Source organism: Lontra canadensis, unplaced genomic scaffold (assembly GCF_010015895.1).
Source record: "Lontra canadensis isolate GAN:19392208 unplaced genomic scaffold, GSC_riverotter_1.0 scaffold181, whole genome shotgun sequence".
Taxonomy (NCBI): domain Eukaryota; kingdom Metazoa; phylum Chordata; class Mammalia; order Carnivora; family Mustelidae; genus Lontra; species Lontra canadensis.
Window position 1 is genome coordinate 899,323 of NW_022631175.1, and position 24,950 is coordinate 924,272.

Genomic DNA, 24,950 nt, shown 5'->3' on the forward strand with positions numbered 1-24,950 from the left:
CCCTCCCCCGCCCCCCAGAGCGCCTGTCACAGCTACGTTGCCTGCACTGGTCGCCGCCCCCACGGCTGCGCGCCAGGGTGCCTGAGCATCTACACCGTGCTGGACGCCAGGCACCGAGTGCTGACCCGAAAATGGCCCTGGTGTCAGCTGTGAAAGCCAGGGGACGAGGAAGAGGGCGGCGGGGGGACAGTGAAGAGGCAGCAGGCCTCAGAGGAGGGGACAGGCGAGGAAAGCGTTGAACGCAGGGAAGAGGAGCCGTGGGGTGAACCCCGGTGAAAAGGGCGGCCCCAGGGCCGGAGAGCAGGGCCGGAGAGGGCCCTGTCCTTCCGCAGCACCCCACCCTCCGGGAAGCCCACCGGCCGCCGCGGCTCGGGGCTGGGCTCCACCGCACGCGACGCGCGAACCCCTCCGACCCAGAGCATGCGTCCGTGGTCCAGCCATCGACACTTTAATTGGAGACTGAGATGGGGCGAGCACCCCTCCCCTGTCCTCCCGGAAGCTCCGGCCCTTCTCCGGTTCCGCTGACCAGGCGTCCTCCATCTCAGGCCCTGGGCAGCAGCTTCCCGAGCCGTCCCAGGAGCGCGGCGCGCAGCGCGCGGGGGAGAAAGTGGACGAGCAGGCCGAGCGCCGCGAGCGCCACGAGCAGCCAGAGCGCGCGCGCGCTCGCGTACAACGGGGTCAACCTGCGGGCGGGGCTCAGCGGGGGCGGGGCGCCGGCGGCCCCGCCCCGCCCCCCTGCCCGGGCCGTCAGACCCCGCCCACAAGGCCCCCGCCCCGCCCCGTCCGATCCCCACTTCCTCGGCCCCTGGCGCCCTCCCACGATCCCCGCCCGGGTCCTCACCTTTGCTGCGCCGAGCGCGCGTAGCCCTGAAAGTAGCGGAGGCGCGCGAAAAGGTAGACCAAGCCGCACAGGGCCGCTGTACCTGGGGGAGGGCGGGCGGGGCAAGGTGAGCCGACGGGCGCGGGACCCGGGGCTGCGGGGTGGGCGCGCCTGTCCCGAGCGCAGACCTTCGTGAAAGAAGATGCCGGCGACCCAGAGCGTGGCCAGGAACAGCGGGAAGTACTCGCTGCAGTTCACCCTGCGGTGGGGGCGGCATGAGGGCGCCGACGGAGGCGTGGGGGGCGCTCGGACCCTGCCGCCTCCCGGGCTCGCTCCCTTCCGGTCCCGCGCCCTCCCTCCAAGTCTCACTGGGCTCGGTAGACGCGTTCGAACTCCGGCGGCCCGGTGGTGAGCGGCGGAGAGACGCGGAAGGCTCTGCGCGCGGAGATCACCTGCAGGGAGAAATAGGCTGGGGGCGAGAAGGGGCGGGAGTCAGGTCTGGCTGCCCGGAGGCCCGCACCCTCTGTCCGTTCCCACCTTTTCTGCGCCCTCTCCTCGCCGACCTTGTCACGACTCCCCTTTAAAGCTTTCCTGGAAAATAAAGGCCAGCCAAGGGGCTCTCTCGCCCCCACCCCTTGTTTCTGGGCCCGCCCAGTATTTAAGATGCTCAAGAGGGAGTTCAGGGTGAGGGCCTGGGATGCCAAGATGCCCCTGCCCTGTCCCTCCATCCCACCTCCCCAGACACATTTGTACCGGGGAGGGACTGGAAGCTCAGGACTTGGCTCCTGAGTCCTTTGACTTGCAAAACACAGGCAAATGACTAGCTCCTACTCTTTAGACACGGACCTTGACTTTGGGGGTCCCTGAAGAGGGCACACAACTGGGGCTTGAGGGCAGAGGTGGCTCTTCCTTCCAGGTACAGGAGAGTATACACTCTGCGGTCTACAGTTTCTGGTCCCCACCTACAGGGCCCACTGGGCGGGGAGGATCTCTTGACCCTACATCAGGCCAGTTTCTCTGTTCACGTGTTCCGGACCCCAACCTAAATCTGACAGACATTCCCTCTCCTCTCCTCAGGTGGTTGCTGCTGGGACACTTCTAGTCCCACCCCGGGCCTCCTGGGGCTCTGTCTCCCTCCATTTCAGCATGGGTGGCTGTGGAGGGTGGGCTGGCCCCAGAGGATCTGCATGCACAGGGTCCCCACCACACACACAGCTCCGGTGCTGGTTGTCACCAGCTGTCTTCCAGCAACTCCTGTGGCCTTGGTGCCCTTGGTGCCATATACCTTCCCAGCTGCCCTGTGGGTGCCGAGGGCATGCGTACCATCAGTGTAGGACCTGGAGGAGGCCCTGTGGCTGCATGAGGAGGGCTTGCTGGCTGCATGAGGAGGGCTTGCTCATGAAGCAGAAGATAAATTCAGCCCCATAGCAGGGCCCCTGCCCAGGCTATGCCTTGTCCTAGCCCCTACAGCGTGGGGTCACGGTGTCCCAAGTGGGTCCCAAGGATACCTAGCCTGGGAATGTGTCCTCTAGGGCTAGCCTAAAAGGCCAACACACAGGCCCCTTTGGGGGCTCAGGGAGCAGGTTCCAACCCTGTCCAGCTCTATGTGGATCCCAGCATAGAGAGGATGCCTTTGAAGGCAGAGCTGGATTCTCCTGGGAACTCCAGCAAGAGGACAGTGGGAGAGGAAAAGGGAGGGAGAGGACAAGGGCAGGATCCATTGGAGCAGGGCTGCACCAGGCCCACGGCTGCCCCTCTTCGAGACCACAGCCAGAACCATGCAAGCTTCTCAGTATTCAACTGCGGCCAGAAGAGGTGGGGCCCCAGGACTCTGGGCGCTCCAGACTTTGCCTCTGCCCCTACCATCCCCCCTCCTCGGGCCCTCCAGCTCCTCCCCAGGGTCTGGAGGGCAGAAGGCAGGCTGCAGGAGTCCAGAGCCCATCCACCTCCCCAAACAGGAGCCATCTCACCTTGCAGCAGGACTCCCAGGAGGGTGACAGTGGCCAGAAGAGCCACCTCGTCCTGCATGGTGCTGGCAGCTCTATGGGCCCAGGCTGGTGTGTGAAGAGAGTCACTGCAGAGTTCTTCTCAGCCCCAGTCCGCTGGCTCTCTCAAAAGGCTGGCAGGAAAGGAAGACTGGCCCTTCTCCCCGCCCCTTCTCAGGGGAGGGGCCTGAAGGAGGGGCGTGACCACAGCCAGTGAAAGGGCAGAAGCCTGAGCAGGCGGAAACCAGGGCCAGAGGGAGCCCAGGGAAGGATGGAGCAGCGGCCTGGGGGCAGCCTGGCCATTTCCTCCCAATCATTGTTTTGTTTTGTTTAAGATTTTACTTATTTATTTGAGAGAGGGAGAGCATAAGGAGAGGGACAAGTGGACTCCACACTGAGCGTGGAGCCCTATGTGGGGCTCAATCCCATGATCCTGAGATGACCTGAGCCAAAACCAAGAGGCAGAGGCTTCATGGACTGAGGCCCCACCAGGCGCCCCTTCCCGGTCATTCTTGCCTCTTCTGTGCCTAGCGTTGTGCTGGCAGAGCTCCAGGCATCTGCCCGAGCCTCCTGCAGCCTTGCGTGGGCCTGGCTCCCTTGTCCACCCAGCGTCCTCCAGGCCCTGCACCCACAGCAGTCCCCGTTGGCTTTCCGGACCTCCCCTTGTCCTGAGTCCGGTCCCAGGGAACCAGAGGGTCCTCCCCAACGCCCCCCCCCCAACCCCCCCTTCGGCTATCACTTTCCACTGACCCTCAAGTCCTTCTCATTCTCAAATCCACCCCGTGCCACCTTCTGAGCCCTGCCCTGCATCAGTCGTCTCTCATTGGGGCACAGGTCACGGGCTCCTCAAGGGTTCCCAGCCCCACCCCCCCCCCACCCATACATGCTCACATACCTGTTTCCCCCACCGCCCAACCAGGGCTGTGATGGAACATGGAACCCTGATGCAGGACTGTCGCTGCACCCAGACCACACTGGGCACAGCCATGTCCCTGCTCCCCTCAGGAAACCTGATGTCTGCCAGCTTCACAGCTGCCTGGGCTCTGTGCACACAGACCACTAGAAGACGACCCTGCTAGCCTGGCACGGTGGGTCAGACCCCTCAGGATCCTTGAGCCCATCCTCTCCTGGGGCTCTGACCCTAGCCAGAATGGTCACCTGCTGTTTCCACCTGCCCAGCGTCCCCCACTTGGGGGATCCCAACCCTTCATCTTCCCAGGTCCTATGGTGTGGACAGAGCTGCCTGCCACCCCTCCCAGGCCTGAGGGATGGACATGTGAGTCAGAACTGACTGTGCTGGCTGAGGCTAATTCAAGAGGGTGAGATGCAGTTCTGGAAACTTCCTTAGAACTTTGGGAAACGGAACTCTGGGGGGGAGGAAGATTTCTGAGGGCCCTTTATGGCCACTGGCCACCCCAAGGAGGAGAGAGCCAACATGAGGCCACACTGGGAGGAAGGAGGTGGCTGATGTCCTGGAGCCCCAGGGCCAACTTGCCCAGAGCAACCCTCTAGCCGGGCAGCCTTGCCATTTCATAAGGCAGCCACTTCTTCCTTTGTGTAGGGCTGGTTGGAGCTGGGTTTGGTCAACAATGGCAGAGCCCAGCCTGATAGGGGCACATGGGCAGGAGCTGACAAGGCTGCACACACAGGCAGGTCCGGCTGCAGGAGGGAGAAGTGGCTGGGTCCTTGGGGCAACCGCCTCTGCATTTAGTCCTGGGCCGTTATGAAACCCTGGCACCCTCTGCCTGGTTGCTCTGGGGGAGTCTCCACATGTCAGCGTCCGGGGACCCCAGGAGCTCTGTCCTTGCCACCTAGTGTTGTGGTGCATGGAAATGAAGTTCTCAGTCACCAGCCTGAGCAGCTGTGCTGGGCCGCCTCTGCCAGGGAGAACAGCTGCCGCTGAATCCCGCACAGAGTTTTTATTTTTGTTTTTTTATCAGAAAGCAAGGACAGATGTCTCCAACCATGGAAAGGAGTACAAAGGGGCAAATATCTTCCCTAGGCATAGGCACTCAGGGAGTCAGTCCTGGGATAAGGGAGGAGCAGATGTTCGTGCTAGCAATCTCCAGGTACAGAAAGGGGAGGCTGAGGTTACATTCCTTCCTAGCTCCTAACTCATGCCCTGTGCCTGGGGATCATGGGATCCTGCTCCCACCAGGCCACTGCACTCAACAGCTGAGAACAGGACCGCAGCTGACACTCACCCCTTAGGGCTTACGATATATTTTCTAAGAATAATTCCACAGTTCCCCCTTGCCTTGACAACTATAATGAGAAAGGAGATCATTAAAAGCAGTATGCCCATGTCAAACCGAGAGTAGAAATTGAACCCAGGGAACCAATTTTTTTTTCTGGACTGAGCACACAGAAACGTCCCTGACATTCTTCATGATAGCCTGTTGACTTCCCTGTAGTTGTGCTTATACCCTAAGTTTCAAATTTTCAATGGAGAGATTCAAAGAGGAGGAAAAGCCTTGATGAAGATGAGTCTTCAATTGCCCCCAAGTCTGGTTATAGGGAATTGAAGTAACGCAGTGGGAGGAAAGAGTCAGGAGTTTGCTGGGATCTGGTCCAGAGTGCTTGGGATCTAGCGCCTCCTAGCCAGACAACAGCGGCCTTGAGAGCCTACCATCTAGCTAAAATGTGTGGCTTGACCTTGACCCGTTCTTCTAAATTAGATGTAGTGTTTTGCATATATGAATGCATTTGTCGCGCAGTTTGGAGATAGAAAAGATGCGGCAGCAATGGCCGAAACAGCAGTGATGGTTAAAATGGCTGCTAATGGGATACCTACGAACCTATTTGTTCTTTTTCTCTCTCTTGTAAAGCATAGACCAGTTATTATAGGCGAGATCCCCCCTTGCCATGGCCCGGACAATCGGACTGAGAGCCAGGCTTGGGCTTAAAGGACAGAAAATGCTCCAATAAAGCCTTCTTGTTTGGGGGCTTTTTATAACCTTTTTTTTTTTTTTTTTTTTTTTAAATGGAAAAGGAGGCACTCTCTCCGACAGCTTTATTTTCTGCCCTCAGAGAGGGCGGAGGATGAGGCAATTTATTAGGGGATAATGTTGGAGCCTCTGGTGGGGTGCTAGGGGCTGTTGTTGCAACTGGGGACAGTGGGGGCCAGATTTGAAAGGGGGAGGAATAAAGTCCTGCCAACTAGTTTTAGCTGTTTTTCTTCTGCAAAGAGTAGATAGCAATCCATGGATCCGAATGAGAAATTTTAAGAGGACCCAAAGCATCTTTTAGCCTTTTGCCCATGTGCTCTCAGTCTTCAACCGAAAGAGCCTTCAGGCAGGTGCCCTAGGCAATGTTGATATAGTACAGACAACAGCTGTGTCGAATCTTCATTCCTTCGAATCCTATAGAATGTAGCAGTATATGTAGTTGTTTTTTATGAGAACCTGTTCCTTCCTTAAATATGTTCCCATGACTGACAGGTTTATAACAGACAGAAAAGTAGATCAGGACGAAATAGAAAGTAAATTCTGCACAAAATAGAGAAAAAATGAGGTCAATGGTTACTCCGTCACAGACATCGAGTGCCTGTAGTTCCTACCTGGATGAGCGGACGTCCTTTCCCTTTCTAGGGCTTGAGGAGTGATGTGCAGACGAGGACTCTTACCAGATCCTGAAGATGTCCAAGCGCCAAATGTCATTGCGCACTGAAATAAAATTCTCAGTCACCAACCTGAGCAGCCATGCAGGGCTGCCTCTGCTAGGGGGAGCAACCGCCACTGAATCCCACACAGAGCTTTTATTTTATTATTATTATTTTTTTATCAGAAAAGCAAGGACAGACGCCTCCAAGAGTGGGAAAGGAGTACAAAGGGGCAAATATCTGGAAGTGGGCTTGCATTCTTCCCTAGGCATGGGCACGCAGGGAGTCAGTCCTGGGATAAGGGAGGAGCGGATGTTCGTGCTAGCAATCTCCGGGTGCAGAAAGGGAGGACTGAGGTTACATTCCTTCCTAGCTTCTAACTCATGCCTTGTCCCCTGGGGATTGTGGGATCTGCTCCCAGGGGCCACTGTGTTCAACAGCCTGAGAACAAGACTGCTGCTGACACTCCCACACTCGTCCCTTAGGGCTTACGATATATTTTCTAAGAATAACTCCACAACCCATCTGGCCTCTTTCCTTGCTGCCCCCACAAGCATGGGTTCTAGCCTGAGAGCTTCGTAGTCTGCTGGGCTCCCCGAGAGCCCCTTTCACCCCTCTCCTGTCCTGGCCAGTGCCCAAGGAATGCCCTTTGCCATCAGGGGGCGCTGCAGGCCCCCTGGCGACAGGGGTGGGGGCTCCATGCCAGTGCCCTGCTTTAGACCAGCTCTGCCAATTGCAGGAGTGGGCGCTCAGGGGTGGAGACATGTCCTCCAGCTCGCTCACTCTCTCTCTGCCACTCAGCCCCCTTCCTCCCTGAAAGCGGTCCTGACCACAGTCCCCTGTCCAGCCTCCTCTCCCACCCCCTCGGGGACGACTATGAGGACCATGCGTGTCTGTGGGCAGGCATGGTGTGTGTCCCTTGGGGCCTCTGTGCCTGTCGCGTTTGGGAGCTCACGTGTGTGTCTGTGGGTCTCCACACATTTCAGGGGATCCCTTCTGCCAAAGCCTCATTTCCTCTGAGGCCCAGACATCCTCCCCTTCAAGCCAATCCCCTGCCCTGGCAACAGGAAGCTGAGGCCTAGCCCAAGCAGCTTCTGAGGAAGTCCTTGGGCAGAGGTCCATGCCATAACTGGGGTCTCCACCCCTGGAGCTCTCCCCAGGCCTTCTCATCTGCACCTCCCTCCCTGCCCTCGCCCAGCCTCTCAGGGCCCTGCCTGGGCTGGGACTGCTCCGGCTGACCGAGGTGTCGCCGGAGGCCCCTCTGGGCATGGCCATCCTCCTGGGCAGCCCTAAGGTGCTCATATCATGAAGGAAGTGGAAAAGCCCCTCCCTGAGCCCCTGCAGGACACACCTCTGTGACCCTGGACCTACTTCTCCTACAGGGGCCCTGAGGAACATTCTGGAAGCTGAGCTCATCAAGGACCTCTGAGGAAAGGAAGAGCCAACAGAGCCATTTTGTTGAGAAGAAACCACAACTTCAGAACAACAGACCGTGATAAGCGTGAAGAACTCAGACACTAAGCTAAATTTAAAAAGTAATAATAAAAGGGGAGCAGGGTTGAGGGGAGAGAGAGGAGGGCTGCTGGGACTGGCTGACTTAGTTGACTGGAGCTCATGACTAAATCCTGGGGTTGTGAATTCAAGACCCACACTGGGTATGGAGATAAATAAATAAACCTTTAAAAAAAAGATGTTAAGGGGCGCCTGGGTGGCTCAGTGAGTTAAAGCCTCTGCCTTCAGCTCAGGTCATGATCCCAGGGTCCTGGGATCGAGCCCCGTGTCGGGCTCTCTGCTCGGCAGGGAGCCTGCTTCCCTTCCTCTCTCTCTGTCTGCCTCTCTGCCTACTTGTGATCTCTATCTGTCAAATAAATAAATAAAATCTTTAAAAAAAAAGATGTTAAAATTATTTTACTTACCAAAAACGTTGCAAAAATAGTACACAGTTCCCAGATACCCTTCGCCCAGCTTCCCTTAATGTTAAAATCTGATAAGCCATAATTCCATTATGTAAACTGAGAAATTAATATGGATACAAATCTATCACTGGTCATTCTAGAGACCTTATTTAACATACACCAACTGTCCCACCAAAATGGGACAAAGGCCTCAAAACCATTATACTAAGTTATACCAAACACAGAAGGCCATATATTATATGATCTTTACATGAAATGTCCAGAAAAAGCAAACCAAAAGATGCAGAGAGTAGAACACTGGGAGTCCAGGGCTCGGGGTGGGATGAAGACATTCTAAAACCAGATTATGTTTGCACAGCTCAGTATATTTACTAAAAGTCACTGAAGTGTATTTACTAAAAGTCACTGAATGGGGGGCGCCTGGGTGGGTCAGTGGGTTAAGCCTCTGCCTTCGGCTCAGGTCATGCCTCTCTGCCTGCTTGTGATCTCTGTCTGTCAAATAAATAAATAAAATATTTTAAAAAATAAAGTCACTGAATGGTACCTTTAAAATGGGCAAATTTTGTGGTATATCAGTTAGTTGATGCCTGAACAACGAATGTAGCACAGTCAAACATCTGAGTATAATTCCCTCAAAACTTAACTTTAACAGCCTATGGTAGACCAGAAGCCCTACCCATAATGTAATCAATTCACATGTATTTTGTATTTTGTGTTTTACATGTCTTATATACTACAGCCTTACAATAAAGTTAGCTAGAAAAAATTATTAAGAAAATCACAAGGGGGCGCCTGGCTGGTTTACTCCATTGAGCGTGTGACTTGGGATTTCAGGGATGTGAGTTCAAGCCCCAAGTTGGGTGTAGAGATTACTTAAAATATTTTTTTTTCTTGAAGATTTTATTTATTTGACAGAGAGAAACAATGGAAGAGTGAACACAAGCAGGGGGAGTGGTTAAGGGAGAAGCAGGCTATCCCTAAAAATAAAATCTTCAAAAAAAAATCATAAAAAAGAGAAAACACATTTACAGAATATACTGTATTTATCAAAAAAAATCTGCGTCTAAGTGGACCTGTGCAGTTCAAACCCGTGTTTTTCAAGTGCCAGCTATATATCTCCATGCAGTTGTTTTAATGCATAATACAAAGAATGTGTGTATGTGCTTGACTGAGCTTCCTCAAATGATAGCATGTTATGTAACAACAGCATAATGATTACAACCAGGTAATTTTGTAATATTGATCCAGGACTCTTAATCAATAGACCTTATCCAGATTTCAATAGTTGTCCCATAATGTCCTTTTACTGGTCCAGGATCTGATGGAGTATCATGTGTCCTTAGCTTACTCCAGGCTGGGACAACTGGATGGTCCCTCAGCCTGTCTCTGTCTTTTTATGATCTCGGCACTGTTGAGGACTGCCAGTCCCTGTTTGGTTTGTCTGATGTTGTCACGTGTTAGACTGAGTTCAGACTCAGTTTTGACAAGAATGCCACAGATGTGCCATGTGCCCTTCACGTCAGAAGGGACATGAATTCCATAGGTCACCACTATAAGCTTTAGGAGGAAGGAAGGAAGGAAGAAGGAAGGAAGGAAGGAAGGAAAGAAGGAAGGAAGGACCGCTGATGCTGGCACTTCCTGCTCTAGACTTTCAGCCCAGCCTGCCCTCAGCCCACACTCCACCAGCAGAGTCCCTCACTGATTCATGGCTCTGAACTGGGTCTTCCTCAGCCTGATGCCCTTTGGGTGCTGGGGCCCCTTAGGCACCTGCCAGGACTCCTGAGACCCTTCCCTGGCTTCCCTTGTCCCTCTCCATTTTCCTAGTTGGGTTTTCTATCTCTGCACCCTTCCAGGAGGGCTTGAGAGGAGACACCTGTGCTATGCCTGGCCCCCAGGCTCGGTGTGGAGAGGGTGCTCAAAGAAACGGAGCCACGAATGAGGAAACAGAGGGCTGCCCAGCTGGCCTGGCTGTGCTTCCATTCCCCGCCCACCTGCCCCCCAGAAACCACTGAACTGATAGTGAGCCCATGGTGACCTGAGTACACAGGGCACTTCCCTTTAGGGGAGGGTTGGGGGGGGCACTGGCCATAGTGTCGCAAGGTTTTCACAAGGATACTTGGCCTCTGCTTCAGTCAGTGGGGTTCTGGGTCTGAGAACTGATTTAGGTTTGGAAACGGGCAAGGGATCATGTGTTCCCACTGGCTCGGCTAACTTGGCTTTTCTGCTTGTCTGTTCTGGATCTCCTTTGGTTATGATATCTGTTAAGCAGTGTATCCCCCATCAGCTGCCTGTTACTCTTGTCACTAGGTACCCCATTTTCTGTGAGCAATTGCTCTAGACCCTTTTTTTTTTTTTTTAAGATTTTATTTGAGAGAGAGAGGGAAAGGCAGAGGGAGAGGGAGAAGCAGACTCCCCGCCGAGTAGGGAACCCGATGCTGGATTCAATCCCAGGACCCTGAGATCATGACCTGAGATCATGACCTGAGCCGAAGGCAGATACTTAACCAAATGACCTACCCGGGTGCCCTAGACCCTGCCATTTGATCCTGCAAACCATCATGGCAGTCATTGACACATGGCCTTTGCCAGGTGTGTGTTGTGCTCTAGGTTTTCTGCCTCTATCATTTCCATTTGTTCCCCAGGCACCCTGTTCTATCATGGCATCTCTTATCACCCATCCCAGACCACAGCGGCCAAGGAGAGTCATGTAACAAACTCAAGCGTGTTCTGGGCCTTCCAAAAGGAGTCTTAGCCAAGTTCCATTTCACAGGGAATGAGCCGGGCTTGAGGGCCCTGGGTCATTTCCCTGGTTCCTAGCTGTATCATTAGCCGGTTGTACTGGGCGGTTGGCATTGTGTAAAAACAGAGTTTGCACAACGTGGCTGTCACTGCTGTCCTCGTGGGGCTGGCCCTTGGCTGATGTCTGCTAACTTAAGATGTTGGGAGAGTTCCCACCATTAACTGAGATTAATGGCTCAACCGTGCCTAACCTATTTGGGTTTACGGGGAGCATCTACTCTCCTTTGGGGAGTCTGGCACTGTGGCTCCTGCTAGACGGATGAGAACTACATGACCAGCCCCCTAGTAAAAACCTTGGGGTGCTGAGTCTCTGATGAGCTTTCGCAGTTGGCCATAATTCACACGTGTCATCACATCTTATTGCTGGAGGAATGAAGCATGTCCTACATGACTCCAGAAGCTAGTATCTGCTTCCCTAGTCTTCACCCCATGTGCCTTCTCCCCTTTGCTGATTTTGCCCTGCACCCATTGGCCAGAATCCAGCATGACCTTCTACTGAGTGCAAGAAGTTGTACTATGAGCAACATTACTGCTGAGTCCTGGGGGTTCTCCCAGCACATCATGGGACCCAGGCTGGCCTTGGGGAGCCTCTGACACAGGCAGATTCATACACTGGTTCCTTGACCTATAGAGTAGGAGGTACTGGAGGAGGAAAAATCAAGAACAAGATTGCCTCTGGGAGGAAATTGCCATGCTGAAAGCCTTTAACAGTTGGAGGGCGGTGGCTCTCATCACATCCCCAGGTTATTTACCAGGCTGGCCTCTGCAGAAAGCAGAGGAGCCTGCCCTCCCAGCAGCATTGGTGACAGATGTGACATACTTATCAGAGCGTATCAGCAGGCTGGAGTAGCTGCTGTGCAGCCGCTGGCTGCGCTCATTTCTATTCCCATGGGGAAGGAGGATCAGAAGCAGTTTGCATTTGCAAGGGATGGACAATGTGTTCTCTCACCTCAGGACTATTGGAACTGTTGCACTATCTCCGCCATAACACAGTTCGGAGGGACCTCGATGCTCTGGGCATTCCCCCCAAACCACGTGCATCCAGTATACGGCTGATGTCATGTGATTGATCAGAGGAGCAGGAAATGCCGAGGACATGGGTGGCCTTGGTAAGACACACACACTGGGGGCGGGAGTGTCAGGGACTCGTCCCCTCAGTGACCTGTCGGGCATTCCGTAAGTACAGGCTATTATTCCCACCAATGGGAGAAGGAAGAGAGACGTGGTGGGTCTCTCTGGGTTTGGGATGCAGTATATTCCACACTGGGGGGACCCCGCAGGGACACATTTACTGGATGTCACAGAAGGCTGCCAGTTGTGAGCAGGACCTAAGGTAAGGATGAGGCACTACAGCAAGGACTAAGGAGTAAGCACCCTCCTGTTTGGTGACCGGGCTCAGTATATCCCCTGGGGCTAGAAGTATCTGTGATAGAGAAAAAGACGCCCTATATCTCTAGCAAGCCCCAGTTGGAGCCTGGCGCTCACCCTCAGGGCCTGGAGTGAGGCCCCAGGAAATGTACATCATTCTGAAAATGAAGCAAAACTTGACCCCATATGGGGCCACAGGAAAATGGGGCACCAATTGAGAATGTGGCCAGAGCAGCCTGTCATCTCAGCTGGTTCTATGGGACTGAACAAGTCAAAACACAGGACCAACAGACAAGGGAAGAGAGGCTTGGTATTGGCTGAATGGGGTCCTGGGCACATGGGAGTGCCCAGGTCATCTACCGCAGCAACCCTAGCACCTCTTTCAGCTGCTGGCCAGAACTAGGCCCGGGGAGGGACTCCCTTTGACCAGAGGCTGGTGTCTTCAGAGTCCTTAGAGTGGCTTGCAGTGCATGCAAGCTCTGAACTTTACTGTAAGAAGTTTATCCATGAGGACCCCTGGGTAGCTCAATCAGTTAAGCGTCTGCCTTCAGCTCACGTCATGATCCCATGGTCCTGGGATTGAGCCCCACATCGGGTTACCTGCTCAGCAGGGAGTCTGCTTGTCCCTCTTCTTCCTGATCATGCTCGCTCTCTCTCTCAAAGAAAAAATCTTTTTTTAAAAAATAAAACAAAAACTAAAAAAGACACTATCATTATCGAATCAACAGACTTCCATGAGATATGCCTGTCTTTATGGCAAAAGAAATGCCAGGATTCGGCGCTGTGTTTCACTGTCAAGGGTGTTCAGTTCCCTTTAGTCTGGAAGCATTCATCAGTTCACATATGTTTATCTTTCATGAGGCCAGTTATTTTGCAGAAATCCACTGATCTGGGTTTATCTGATGTTTCCGCTGACGACAATTGATCATGCGCTTTGAGCAAGAGAGTCAGGGGAAAGGCGTTGTGTTCCTCTCAAGGAACTGTCAGGAAGATACGTGATGTCAGTCTGTCCTGTTTCTGAAGATAGGTTCCATGTTTTTTTTTTTTTTTTTCTTCTTCCTCTGAAGACTTTAAGTAATTTCTACATCCCAGAGATCAAGAGTTGCATGCTCCACCAAGTAAGGCTTGTTCCTGGAAAGGTTTGAACTGTGCTGTTAACATGAGGTCTGCTGGCTTTTCTGCTGTGAAGCGAGATCTGCAAGAACTCTCCGCACGCTGACTCTGTCCACATCCCTTGCACTAATGGACTTTGCTCAAATTCTCCTGAGGCTTCTGGCAGCCCAAGACCTAAGCCTAAGGCCACTGGGATGACCCAGCCCCCTTGAGTGCCAGTCTGGCAGAGTTAAAGGTTGATGAAAGAATTGACTGTTTGTTCCAGCCAGCCCCAGAAGATGGGCTCCTGACATCCCATTCTTAGAGCCTTTGTAGAAAAACCTTACAACTGTTTAAATCCCTTCTCTGAAATGTCCCTCTGAAATGGCGTCCTCAGGAAGGCTGGGGTCTCTGTCTCCCTGTCTCAGAGGGAGGGAGAAGCCTGACTTCACAAAGCACCTCATGACTTTGACAATGACAATGACCAACCGTCTTAGCTGCTTCTTGCGGTTTCTCAGTCCCTGACTCTGTAGAGTCCCCGGTCTGTTTTTACCTCCCGCACCTTGACCCTGGCTTTGTTGATCTTTGACAAAACATAACTCTTTTTCCCATTGAAACTTCTCTTTGTCGGGTCACACCTTGAGGCTCTGAGGAAAAAAAATCCTGTTACTCCTCAAACTTTCCCCGACTGATTTTAACCACCATTAGGGATCCTTGCCCAAGTCACTTACTAGCCCAATGGTCATTTTCTTTCTTTTTTTTTTTTTTTAAGATTTTATTTATTTATTTGACAGACAGAGATCACAAGTAGGCAGAGAGGCAGGCAGAGAGAGAGAGGAGGAAGCAGGCTCCCTGCTGAACAGAGAGCCCGAAGTGGGGCTCAATCCCAGGACTCTGAGATCATGACCTGAGCCGAAGGCAGAGGCTTTAACCCACCGAGCCACCCAGGCGCCCCCCAATGGTCATTTTCTAATTCCGTTCTTTCTACATTGGTGAAAAAGAACGTTCCCTTCTCGTCCACTTGAGTACATATTTGAATCATTATGAATTCATAAATTCTTAAATTAAAAAATTCATATTTTACTCAAGGGTTATACTTCTTTGTTGTTATTTATTGGGATGTCCATGTTGTCCATGGTTGGCCAGGGTGTCATTTTCTGCATTTACACCCTCCTGATGGAAAGAACTGGGAAACAGGTGTGCATATATATATATACATGTATGTATATACATATATACATATATATACATATATACATATATATACACATATATATATATACATATATACATATATATATATATGCACACCTGTTTCCCAGTTCTCTCCATCAGGAGGGTGTATATAGTTAGTTCATATACATATATATATATATGCATACATATGTTGAGGGGCTCCTGGGTGGCTCAGTCAGTTAAGCATTTGCCTTCGACTCAGGTCATGATCCCAGAGTCTCAGGAATGAGCTCAGAGAGGAGTCAGCTTCTCCTTCTGACCCTCCCCCCACCTCATGCTCTCTCTTTCTCAAATAAATAAATAAAATCTTAAAAAGAAATGTTGTTTAAAAAAAGAAAACAAGGGGTGCCTGGGTGGCTCAGTGGGTTGAGCTTCTGCCTTTGACTCAGGTCATGATCTCAGAGTCCTGGGATCGAGTCCCATATCGGGCTCTGCTCTGCGTAGAGCCTGCTTCCTCCTCTCTCTCTCTGCCTGCCTCTCTGACTACTTGTGATCTCTCTGCCAAATAAATAAATAAATTCTTAAAAAAAAAAAAGAAAACAAAATTCAAACAAGGAAATGTGAAGATCTCACTGGCTTTAATATTAAATGATTCATGAATTGGGCAGCATCCCCATCTAGCAAGTAGAGGGGAGCCCTAAAGCGCCCTAGAAAAGGAAAAGTTTTTAAAGGCAGGACTTAACTAACCTACTAACCTATAACTAACTTCCCGATCACCTGCTTCTCCTGTGCAACACCCCCCATACCCTTTTTCCGTCCTTCCTCCTTTAAAACCTTCCAGCTTCCCTTGGGTGCGGTTGGGTGTGGGGAATGGTCTCTGAGACATTAGTCCACCATCTTCACAGGTTGCCGGCTTCCTGAATAAAGCCTTTCCTCTCCCACATTGATTTTCAGGCAGTGAGCAGCAAAATCTGAGTTCTAGCCAGGTTCTCTGTCCAGTAACAATATGATATACATACTGATTTAAATATCATGGCCAATGAGACTTGGTGACATTCACTGAAATTCTCTACCTGTGTATTTACTTATTTTCTTTTAAAGATTGTATTTATTTATTTATGAAATGGAGGGGGATAGGGAGAGAATGAACAGCGGGGAGGGGCAGAAGGAGAGGGAGAAGCAGACTGTCCACTAAGCAAGGAACCCGGATGGGGGACTCCATCCCTGGACTCCGGGATCATGACCTGAGCTGAAGGCAGTAGCTCAACCAACTGAGCCACCCAGGCGCCCTGTACTTACTTTTTAAGTGCTGTGTGCAACCATAAAGTGGGACCTGAACCCAGGACCCCAAGATCGAGAGTTGCGTGCTCTGCCCACGGAGCCAGCCAGGCACCCCCTCTTCCTGACAATTTTAGAAGAGCTTAAAATCAGAAAGAAAGACACATAAATTGCTTATTTTCCAGATGCCCCATGCAGTGAGATAGGCCCGGGGGGTGAGAAAGGACACCTTTTCATCCCCACAGGCTCTGCGGGGAGACTGAAAGAGGGCGGGACCCCCAGTTTGGGGGACAGGAAAAAGCCTTTGAAATGCTGATGAGCTCCGGTTCGCACTGAGCAGGTTGCTCGGAAACTGAGCGCGTGGGGACTGCGTCCCGGATTTGGGGACTGGGTCCCAGAACGTGCATGCTTGTAACAGAGGTGAGGGAGGCGAGAGGGGCAGGGGCCCGCTGAGCTGGGACAGGGCGCGGCCGAGCCCCAGCCCGTCGCCCCGCGGAGGGGGCCCTGCAGCTGCGCTGGCCTTCGGGGGCGGTCCAGGGCTGGGGCGGCATTGAACGCGGGTGGCCTTGCGGAGGGGAGTAGCGCACGAGAAGCGCAGCTGCTTGCGCAGCCCCGGGCCCAGCCCATTCCCAGGGAGAATCCCGTGGCCCCCCGGGGGCAGCACTGGGGGGCGCCACAGCGTCACCTAGAATCCGCACATTGCGCCACTCGGGTCCTCTTCATCCAGTAAGTATAAGTCCGATTACACGTCAGCGGACCTGGAGGGGCCACCCAAACCCATTCCCCGGGAGGGGGCCCGAGCCCCTGATCACTCAGCACTAGCAATGCTTGGTGGCCGCCCTGCCCCCTTGCCACCAAAACTGTACCAAGAGGGCACCAGCGGGGCAGCGGGGGGGCATGCATTGTCTCTCCCCAGTATGGAACTTCACCCTCCTCCCTTGATGGTCGGGGTCCTCTCCTCCTGCCAGATTTCTGGGCACAAGGAGCTCCAAGGCCCAGGAAGCAGGTAGCTTGGAGCCTAACAGTCCTGCTGTGTCTTCTGGTGGCTATGTTGTCCCTTCAGGAGCCAGGGTCCCTGGTCGCACACAGTCTTAAGTGGAAGGACCTCCCAGGGGGGTCTCCGGAGTGAGAGCAAGCAACATCTCCTCAACCTCTGCTCCCGGATCCCCCTCCATGTCTCCTATCTAGTGGAGGCCCATGTCCCCCAGTCACTGATCTGGGGTACATACCCCTTCCTAGAGGATGGCGCCCTCTCCTTGTAAGGCCCTCTCACTGAGCTGACCCCTGACCTGTACTGTGCTCCTGGACAGCAGCTCCCGGGTGTCTGGAGATGACGGCACAGTGGATCCTATGCCGTGCTCCCCGTGACGGCACTGCTGTGCAGAGATGCTCCCTCCAAGGTGTCATAGGACACAGACTTTGTAGTGGTGGGTCAAACACTCTTGACCCTCAGTGGCAGGACAGCCAGAGCCACACCCAGACGCAGCGTCTGTTCCCAAGACATGTGAATGAATGGCTGCTGCCAATGACCGCAGTGACAAAGACCGAGGAAGCCGCACAGATCATGGGAGACGAAGGAGGCTGGACAGCTCAAATGCAGTGTGATCCTGGATGGGATCCCAGACTAGAAAAACAGGCATTACAGGACAACTCTCGACAGCTGAATAAGATCTGTGGATTAGTTGACAGTCTTCGTTTCAGTATTAAGTTCCTATTTTTAATTTTTGTTTTATTTTAAATTTGGGCGGGGGGGGGGTGGTTTCTGAACTCATGTCCCTGAGATCAAGACCTGAGCTGAAATGGAGAGTCAGACACTTAATCAACTGAGCCATCCAGGTGCCCCTAATTTCCTGTATTTAATAATTATACTGTTGGGGCCTCTGGGTGGCTCAGTCAGTTAAGCGTCTGCCTTCAGCTCAGGTCATGATCCCAGGGTCCTGGGATCGAGTTCCATATCAGGCTCCTTGCTCAGTGGAGAGCCTGCTTCTCCCTCTTCCTTTCCCTCTATGCGTTCTCTCTCTCTCGTGAATAAATAAATAAAATCTTTTAAAAAACTATTATACTGTTGCTATAAAGGATGGGGAAGCTGGGGGAACCATATCTAAGCATTGAGAATGGCAACTTTGCTGAGGTATAGAATTTATATACCATAAAATTCACCCATCTTGAATGTCCAACTCAACGACTTTTAGTAAATTCGCCCAGCTGTGCGAAGGATCACCATGATTTGGTGTTACAGCAAATTCATCATCCCAGCAAGCTCAGCCCCAGGCTACCTGAATCTTTTCTGTCTTTACTGGTTTGCCTTTTCTGGACATTTCACATAAAGGGATTCATTCATTCTTGTTACACGTGGTTTTTGTGTCCATTGCGACTCAGCACACTTTTGTGACCTTTGTCCTCTTTTCAGAGTTTTTTGTAGGTTTTTTGTTTGTTTGTTTGGTACATCTGAGGTTCTAGCTAAACCAAAAGGCAGAAAACAAAAAAACAAAAACAAAAACCAAAAAAAAAAAAGGAAGAAAAAAGATGACTCACCATCCTTTCCTGGCGTGGGAGGGACAGACGTAGTACCAAGTGGCTAGCTGGTCTCCAGACGTGGGCTGACTCAGAGGCTGGGCATTGGTGTCTGTCGCTAGCAGGGTGGACACTAAGCAGTGATGATGCTCGAGCTCCTGGGTGAGTCAGAGGCATGCTGCCGGGATCCTGCAGAGACGCCCCCTGACCCCTAGCTAGTCTGTTCATAAGCCCCCTTTTCTAGCACAGGGAAGGGCAGAGTGGGATGGCAGAGGCTGGCTGATGTTCCCTGTAGCTGCAGTTTGGGACTTGGTCTCTCCTTTGCTCAAGGGGTGGTGTCCCTCAGGGTGCCCTTTTTCTGGTCTATGGATGTCCTCGGGCTCCCTTTGTGAACATACTTGGCTGGTGGGCCTATCTGGCCATCACAAATACAGAGGTACATGCACTCTAGTGTGCAGGATTTAAGCAAAGTCTCTTTTACTGCACAAGCAAATATCAAAAAGAAGAAATGGCATGGGAGTGGCAGATATAACTAATAGATGGGGTTTAAAAAAATTTTTTTTTCACTACTCAGGGTCTAGCTACCCACCCCCCCACCCCGATTCTCCATCACCGAGAATAACATGACACAGTAATGGGCTACCTTGAAGATGACAGTAAGTGGTTGGGCTCTGCCCCCCACAGTGCAGAGAAGTAGCTAGGTATTTAAGAAAATACGGAACCCATCTGAAACCTTGACATTCAAGACAAGACAGCGGGTGATGGTGTGTCAGGAGGGAGAGATCCAAAGATAGTTCAGCAAGCACTCACCTTGGCTGTTTCAAGGGAAGCTACCACCTCCGTAACTTGAATATAGAATGCCAGCTTTTCCTTTGGCAGTCTTGAAAAGTTCTGCTTTCCAGGGACAGGAACAAATGGAGCCTCCTGCACAGGCCTTGTCGAGCTACTAGTCCCCGGGCCATTGCCTTGTGGCTTCTGCTCCTTCCATGCCTGCAGGCTGGCCAGGACCTGTGGCCTGGAGCAGGGAAGACACTGGACCGCCCTCTCCCGCCCCCGGGTCCAACAGCTCTGGCTCTAGCTGTTGTCATTATGGTTTTGCAGCACACCGTGTATCCTTCCCTTCCCCTCACGCAGGCCAACTCCCTCAGAGATCAGCATTCCAGGACACAGATATGAAGGCGGATGGGTGAGTTCTTTGTCCTGCGGTTTCTAATGTGGGAAACAAAGGCGGAAGAAAAATTATTAAATATCCGTATTAGCTATAGCCCATTGACAAATCCTTGAAACAGGCAGAGTGACATTCTTCTAGGGACTCAAGGGCCTCTATGCTAATACTTTGCTAAGGGCAAAAGGCAATCTTACCCCAATGCCCAGGACTCTGTGAGTCTACTTTAACATACAAAAATTCCTTTGGAAACTTCCTTTATCTCTAAACACCCCAAAATATGTGTTGGCAATCATCCCCCAAACATACAGCCCACCGATAAACATTTGAAGGGTCTCGTGACTCAGGTTTTATGAGACAGTAATAAATGACCTTGTCTCAACAACAGCCAGCCCTCTCAAGGTCCTGGATACCTTGCTTCTGAAATTCCTTAGTCACTTAACACTACCCCCTCACCCCCTCCCAACCTGAAAGTGTATAATGGGCTGCTCCTCACAACCCCAGTGCAGCTCTTTCACCCCACGGGTCCTGTCCCTGTGCTTTAATAAAATCACCTTTTTGCACCAGAGAGGTCTCAAGAGTTCTTTCTTGACCGACAGCTTGGAACCCTAACGCCTTTCCTATGTCAGTTTCTGCTCTGGGTGAGGGTCCAAAGATCATCTTTCCCAACCTCCCCAAGAAGGTCTGTAGGCACTAGCTAGCCTCTGGGGCTGGGCTTAGGGCAGCCACTCAGCCAGCCAGTTCTCTTTGAAACACAAGCACAGCCAAGAGGGAAGAGGGGCAGGTGCATTACCAGTGTGAAGACAAAAGGGGAAGGGTGGGTCCATCATGTGATGACCCCCACAGTGGACAGTGACAACAGTGGGTGGGTGGGTGGGCTGGAGCATATGTTCTTCTAAAAAAAAGCGGGGGGAGGACACCAGATAGGACCTAGGGGAGTGGGGTGTTTGGAGGATAAGTCTCAGGGCTTCCAGTAAAACATCTCAACTGTTGAAGACCTAAAGTATCCAAGTCACCAGGTCCAACTTCCTCCCTCCCATTAGACATAAGGACGGGGTGGGGGGTACACAAGAGGGGAGAGGCTGGTGGCCCCAAATTCCACCCTCCTACCCGTGATCAGGTAATAAAAGTTACTCTGAGGTAAATCAGACCAAATGTCCCTCCTTCCACCACCACGCAGCGGGCAAGCAGCTCCATCCCGGATGGACACCAACTACCCAAGAAGTCACACGTCGGTCCCCCACCCACCCTGCTGGCGCGGCCACGTGAGGTCCAAGACACAGGCAGTTTCCATACTAGCAAAATACTTTTATTATTTTATAATGATAAAAGAAGGAAAGTAAAGATTTCTTTTTGGTGTATACCAGAGTTAAGGGCAGTAGAAGAATAAGGGAATTAATGGGATTTTTATGTACTTTGATGACAATAAAAAGTTAACAATACCAACTGTTTGCCATAAAACTTATCATACTCCCCCAAAACACATATATAAAGGATCATAGTTTTAAAATCTATAAAAGTAAAAAATATACAGTCAGAAACTCTAACGCTTATTTCCTCTTTAATATAAAATTGTAAACATTTATTTACACAAAGCAAATGTGTATAACAAAGTCCGAGCACCCTTCTTTTGAGTCATGGCTCCTGGAAGAGGGGATTTGCACTGAAGCGGAGACGTCTCCTCCCCTGACTCCCCAAAAACCAGATTCATAAATAAAGCCACGGGCAGCTCCCTGGGGGGACCCCAAGCATCACATTTTATTGCTCTGACACTGCAGCGAGAAGCCTGCTGTCTGTCTGGCGGCCCGAGGACTAAGGCAGGGGCAGCCCTCCCCAGGAGGCGACAGAGGTGAGCAGCCAGAGGCAGACCAGGAGAGGAACAGGACCCATCACCAGCCTTCAGCCCTCTATTTTTGGTAGAAAACCCGCTGAAGTCACCCTCTTCCCCTTCAGATTGGGGAACTCACGCAGAGGGTGGAGTCTTCACTGGCTTTATGATTCATTCCCTTCTTTGAAAGCTAAATTCAGCATCTGGGAGGGCAAGGGAGGGCATTTAAAGGGGAAATGGCCCAGACACCACCCAAGGTGGCAAATGGCTATTATAGAGAAGAGGATCTGAGGGTCCAAGTACCCCCAGCAAAGGCACTGCTGGTGCAGAATTACCCCTGTGTGCACAACCCTTCGTCCCCTCAAAAGCCACTCAGGCTGCCCACGCAGATTATCTTCCCTGGCTCAATTCTTTACATAGGACACTCCTTGAATCATCTACTTTGAGACTCCAGGGAAATAAACACGGGGTTTCAGTTTGTCCCGAGACCACTCTGCATGGAAGCCACTCTTCTCAGTGTCCTCTCTGCTCTCCGACACTGTTTAAAAGGGTCTCACCCTGCACTTACCACTCTGCTTTCATTCTAACCCAAGTGCTCTCTCCATCTGTGTTGTCCAGAAACAGCCCACAGGGAATCCTGTTTTGCGGACTTTTAGCTTAGTCAAGTCCATAGACCTTCAGAGAGACATCCACTCAAATCCCGAGAAGGATATATTAGTGTTATAAAGCCATTCTCTTCAAAAAGTGCAAGTCATCTGGCGTGGGAGAGTGGCCAAAGTGGTGAAACCAAGTGGAATTCTCTTCTCCAGCCTGGCCTGCACCCCTCCCCCTTCGGGGCCCCCACACTCCTGGCTTTCCCTCCTTCCCCCGCACCCTTGCCTTCTGGGGAGGGGACGCCCTCCCACCTACAACGCTGGGGCTCCCTAAGGGATTTTAGTGACTCCCCACCAATCTGGTACACTGCCTTCAAGAGGTTTTCCATTTGGGCTGGAGCAACAAAGAGGGGAGGCAGGAAGGTCACAGGAACTGGAGACGAGGTGAGGACCTCTGCGCGCAGCTCAGCTAGGATCACCTTCCTGATACAGCAAATCCCAGTTTTCAGAGAAACTGCAGAAGGAGGGCAAAGACACAGACACAGGCACCCCAAACATTCCATTTCAGCACGTAGCCTGGGGGCAAGTCATGAGTGTCGACCCAGAGGGCGCAGCACTGTGGGAGGAGGAAGAAGGCGAGTGGCTGGAGAGGCCACATCTGTGTTCCCAGCGCTGCCACCTCGTGGCATCCTGTTCCTTTTTGGCACATACAGTCACAGGCTGCGCTGACAGAAATTATCTCCCAGGGACCCTCCCTCTCCCCTGAAAAGCAGACAAAGAGCAGGAATAAGAAAGGCTCTTGACCACAAGGAAACCCTCAGTTCCCAATGCCAATCAGTTTAAACCACCACCTATCCTAATCGGTCTTCAAATCTTTAAAAACATTTTTTAAAATCTTTTCTATGCTACAAATTGCGAATGGTTCTGCTATACAAAGTTGCAACGAAACCTGTCCCCAGCCTTGGGGCAAGTGGTGAAATCTTGGATTATCAACACGATGGCACACATCGTGGGGTTTCACCGTCATTATTCTTGGGGTTTTTTTTGGTCATTTAGATAGAAAACCACCTGCAGAACCCTGTCCTGCTGTCCCGACACCAGGCAGTGGATGCCAGCAGAGGGGCTGGGGCCAGCCCGACGGACCGCAACTGCTGGCTGGGAGCTGGAGGTGGGGGGGGGCGGTCCCCGCAGATCCTGGCCAGGGCCCGCTTCGGCCCTGGGGCTCCAATCCCACACCTTAGCCCTGTTCTCTGGGCCACGAGCTTTTGGTCCAAAGTAGTTGATATTTCTTGAATCTGAGAACAAAAATACAGGCTGTACGAACACCGAGAACACTGCAAACCCTCCAGTTACTGAGGCCCTAAAAGGTCATCCAAATCATTCATCCACTCTTCCGAAGTCCTGTTCTTCAGCAGGGAGTCGATCAGGTCGGCATCTCCGGCCATGCTGGCCAGCCCACTGGCCCCCGGCTGCCCGCTGTAGGCAAAGGGCAGCTCCTGGCCCGCGGTCCGCACAGAGTATGCCTGAGTGCAGTGCAGTCCCGCCCGGCCTCCCATGGGTGGTGCCGGGCTCTGGCTGAAGGCCCCCAGCTCAGGCCCACCGGGGCTCAGGCCCGGCAAGCCTGGCTGTGGGGCTCCCTGGGGAGGTGCTGGGGCGGGGGCACTGGTCCTCTGCTGCGCACTCACTGGGGGCAGCATGGACCCCGCCGCGGCTGCCGAGCTCATGGGGGCCATGGGCCTGCTGGGCATCGCCTGGGAGAATTGGGGGCTGGACATTTTCATGTGGGCCTGCTGCATGTGGAAACTGGAGGCTGCCGTGAAGGGGCTCACGGTGCTGCTCCCCGGGGTCTGGCTGCTCAAGTTTGGCAGGCCCTGATGTGGCCACGAGGCGTTCTGGGCTCCCACAGTGGCTGACACCCTTGGGACCTGTGGCTTGGTTAAGCCAGAGTTCATAGTCCCCTTATTGTGCTGCTGGGAGAGGCTGGAGTTCCCCAGAGAGTTCTGCCCGTAGGCAGCGGAGACAGAGGTGTTCTGGCCCAGGCCGGTCTGCCGTGCAATGTGGGCATGTCCGTTGGTGGCCTGTGGCGGCGGCTGGGCAACGATCTGGGTGATGCCGGAGGCCATGCCGTAGAGACCGCCCTGCGGCAGGCTTTGGGAGCCAGTGAACTGAGCCACACCCCGGTCCTGCGGGCCTGAGTTTGAAGGGAGAGAGGAAACCGAAGTGTGTCCAGGGCCCATTGGCATCAGATTCCCAGCCTGAGGGAACCCTCGAGGACAGCTGGAGTTAGATGGCCCCAAGTTGTTCATGCCAGGCACAGCACCAGAGGACCCTAGAAGGCAGAGAAGAGCCAGTCAATTGAGCTGGCATTTCTGGGCCCGCTGCCACCGAGAGGCTCTAGGACCCCAGCTGCAGGCACTGTTCTCTGGCGTGAAAGGCCAAATCAGAACACCAGGTATCTTAAGGTCAGTGGACCCTCAAAGAAGACGGCCCTGTGGGCCAAAGGGGAGCAGGTTTCCCATAGGGTGGAATGGAGGCCAGTCTGGAACAGTGATGAATTTAAGACCAGCTCAGAGGAGGGGGCCAAAGCCCAGGGCGGGGGAAGCCAGGAGACTTAATGATTCACCCGTCAAAGGCCCACTCTGTTTCTGCTCCGTGGGAGCCCCACACCAGCACGGCGGACTCCAAGAGAGATATGGCCCAGGGTCTGCCTCAGGGAGGCAAAGGCTCTGTGGTATGACAGGGTGGTAACAACAGCTGGCAGGGCAGGGGACCAGAGGCTCAGTGCCTTGGAAGATCTGGGGACGGCTTCAGAAAA

The 24,950-nt window shown here is 52.7% G+C and overlaps 2 protein-coding genes across 4 annotated transcripts in view; both read right to left on the reverse strand.

Annotated features, from left to right (window-relative positions):
• Positions 1-432: 432 nt before the first annotated feature.
• On the reverse strand, positions 433-19,125 carry LTC4S (leukotriene C4 synthase). 3 transcript variants are annotated; one of them, XM_032846817.1, is made up of 6 exons: positions 18,571-19,125; positions 6,365-6,470; positions 1,190-1,289; positions 1,009-1,079; positions 842-923; positions 433-683 (listed from the first exon to the last, which is right to left on the reverse strand). In XM_032846817.1, the coding sequence occupies exons 1-6, from the start codon at positions 18,775-18,777 to the stop codon at positions 542-544; spliced, it is 708 nt and encodes a 235-aa protein (XP_032702708.1). In that variant the 5' UTR covers positions 18,778-19,125; the 3' UTR covers positions 433-541. The 3 variants fall into 3 exon arrangements, with proteins under 3 accessions (XP_032702708.1, XP_032702710.1, XP_032702709.1); XM_032846819.1 differs by lacking the exons at positions 6,365-6,470; positions 18,571-19,125 and adding an exon at positions 2,791-2,914; XM_032846818.1 differs by lacking the exons at positions 6,365-6,470; positions 18,571-19,125 and adding an exon at positions 2,791-2,914 and having other exon boundaries at positions 433-695.
• A 1,876-nt stretch (positions 19,126-21,001) lies between these two features.
• MAML1 (mastermind like transcriptional coactivator 1) overlaps positions 21,002-24,950 on the reverse strand; it is a 44,512-nt gene continuing 40,563 nt past the window's right edge. Inside the window, exon 5 of the mRNA XM_032846795.1 lies at positions 21,002-24,464. Coding sequence (XP_032702686.1) covers positions 23,485-24,464 — 980 coding nt within the window. The 3' untranslated portion in view covers positions 21,002-23,484. The remainder of the gene's footprint in view (positions 24,465-24,950) is intronic.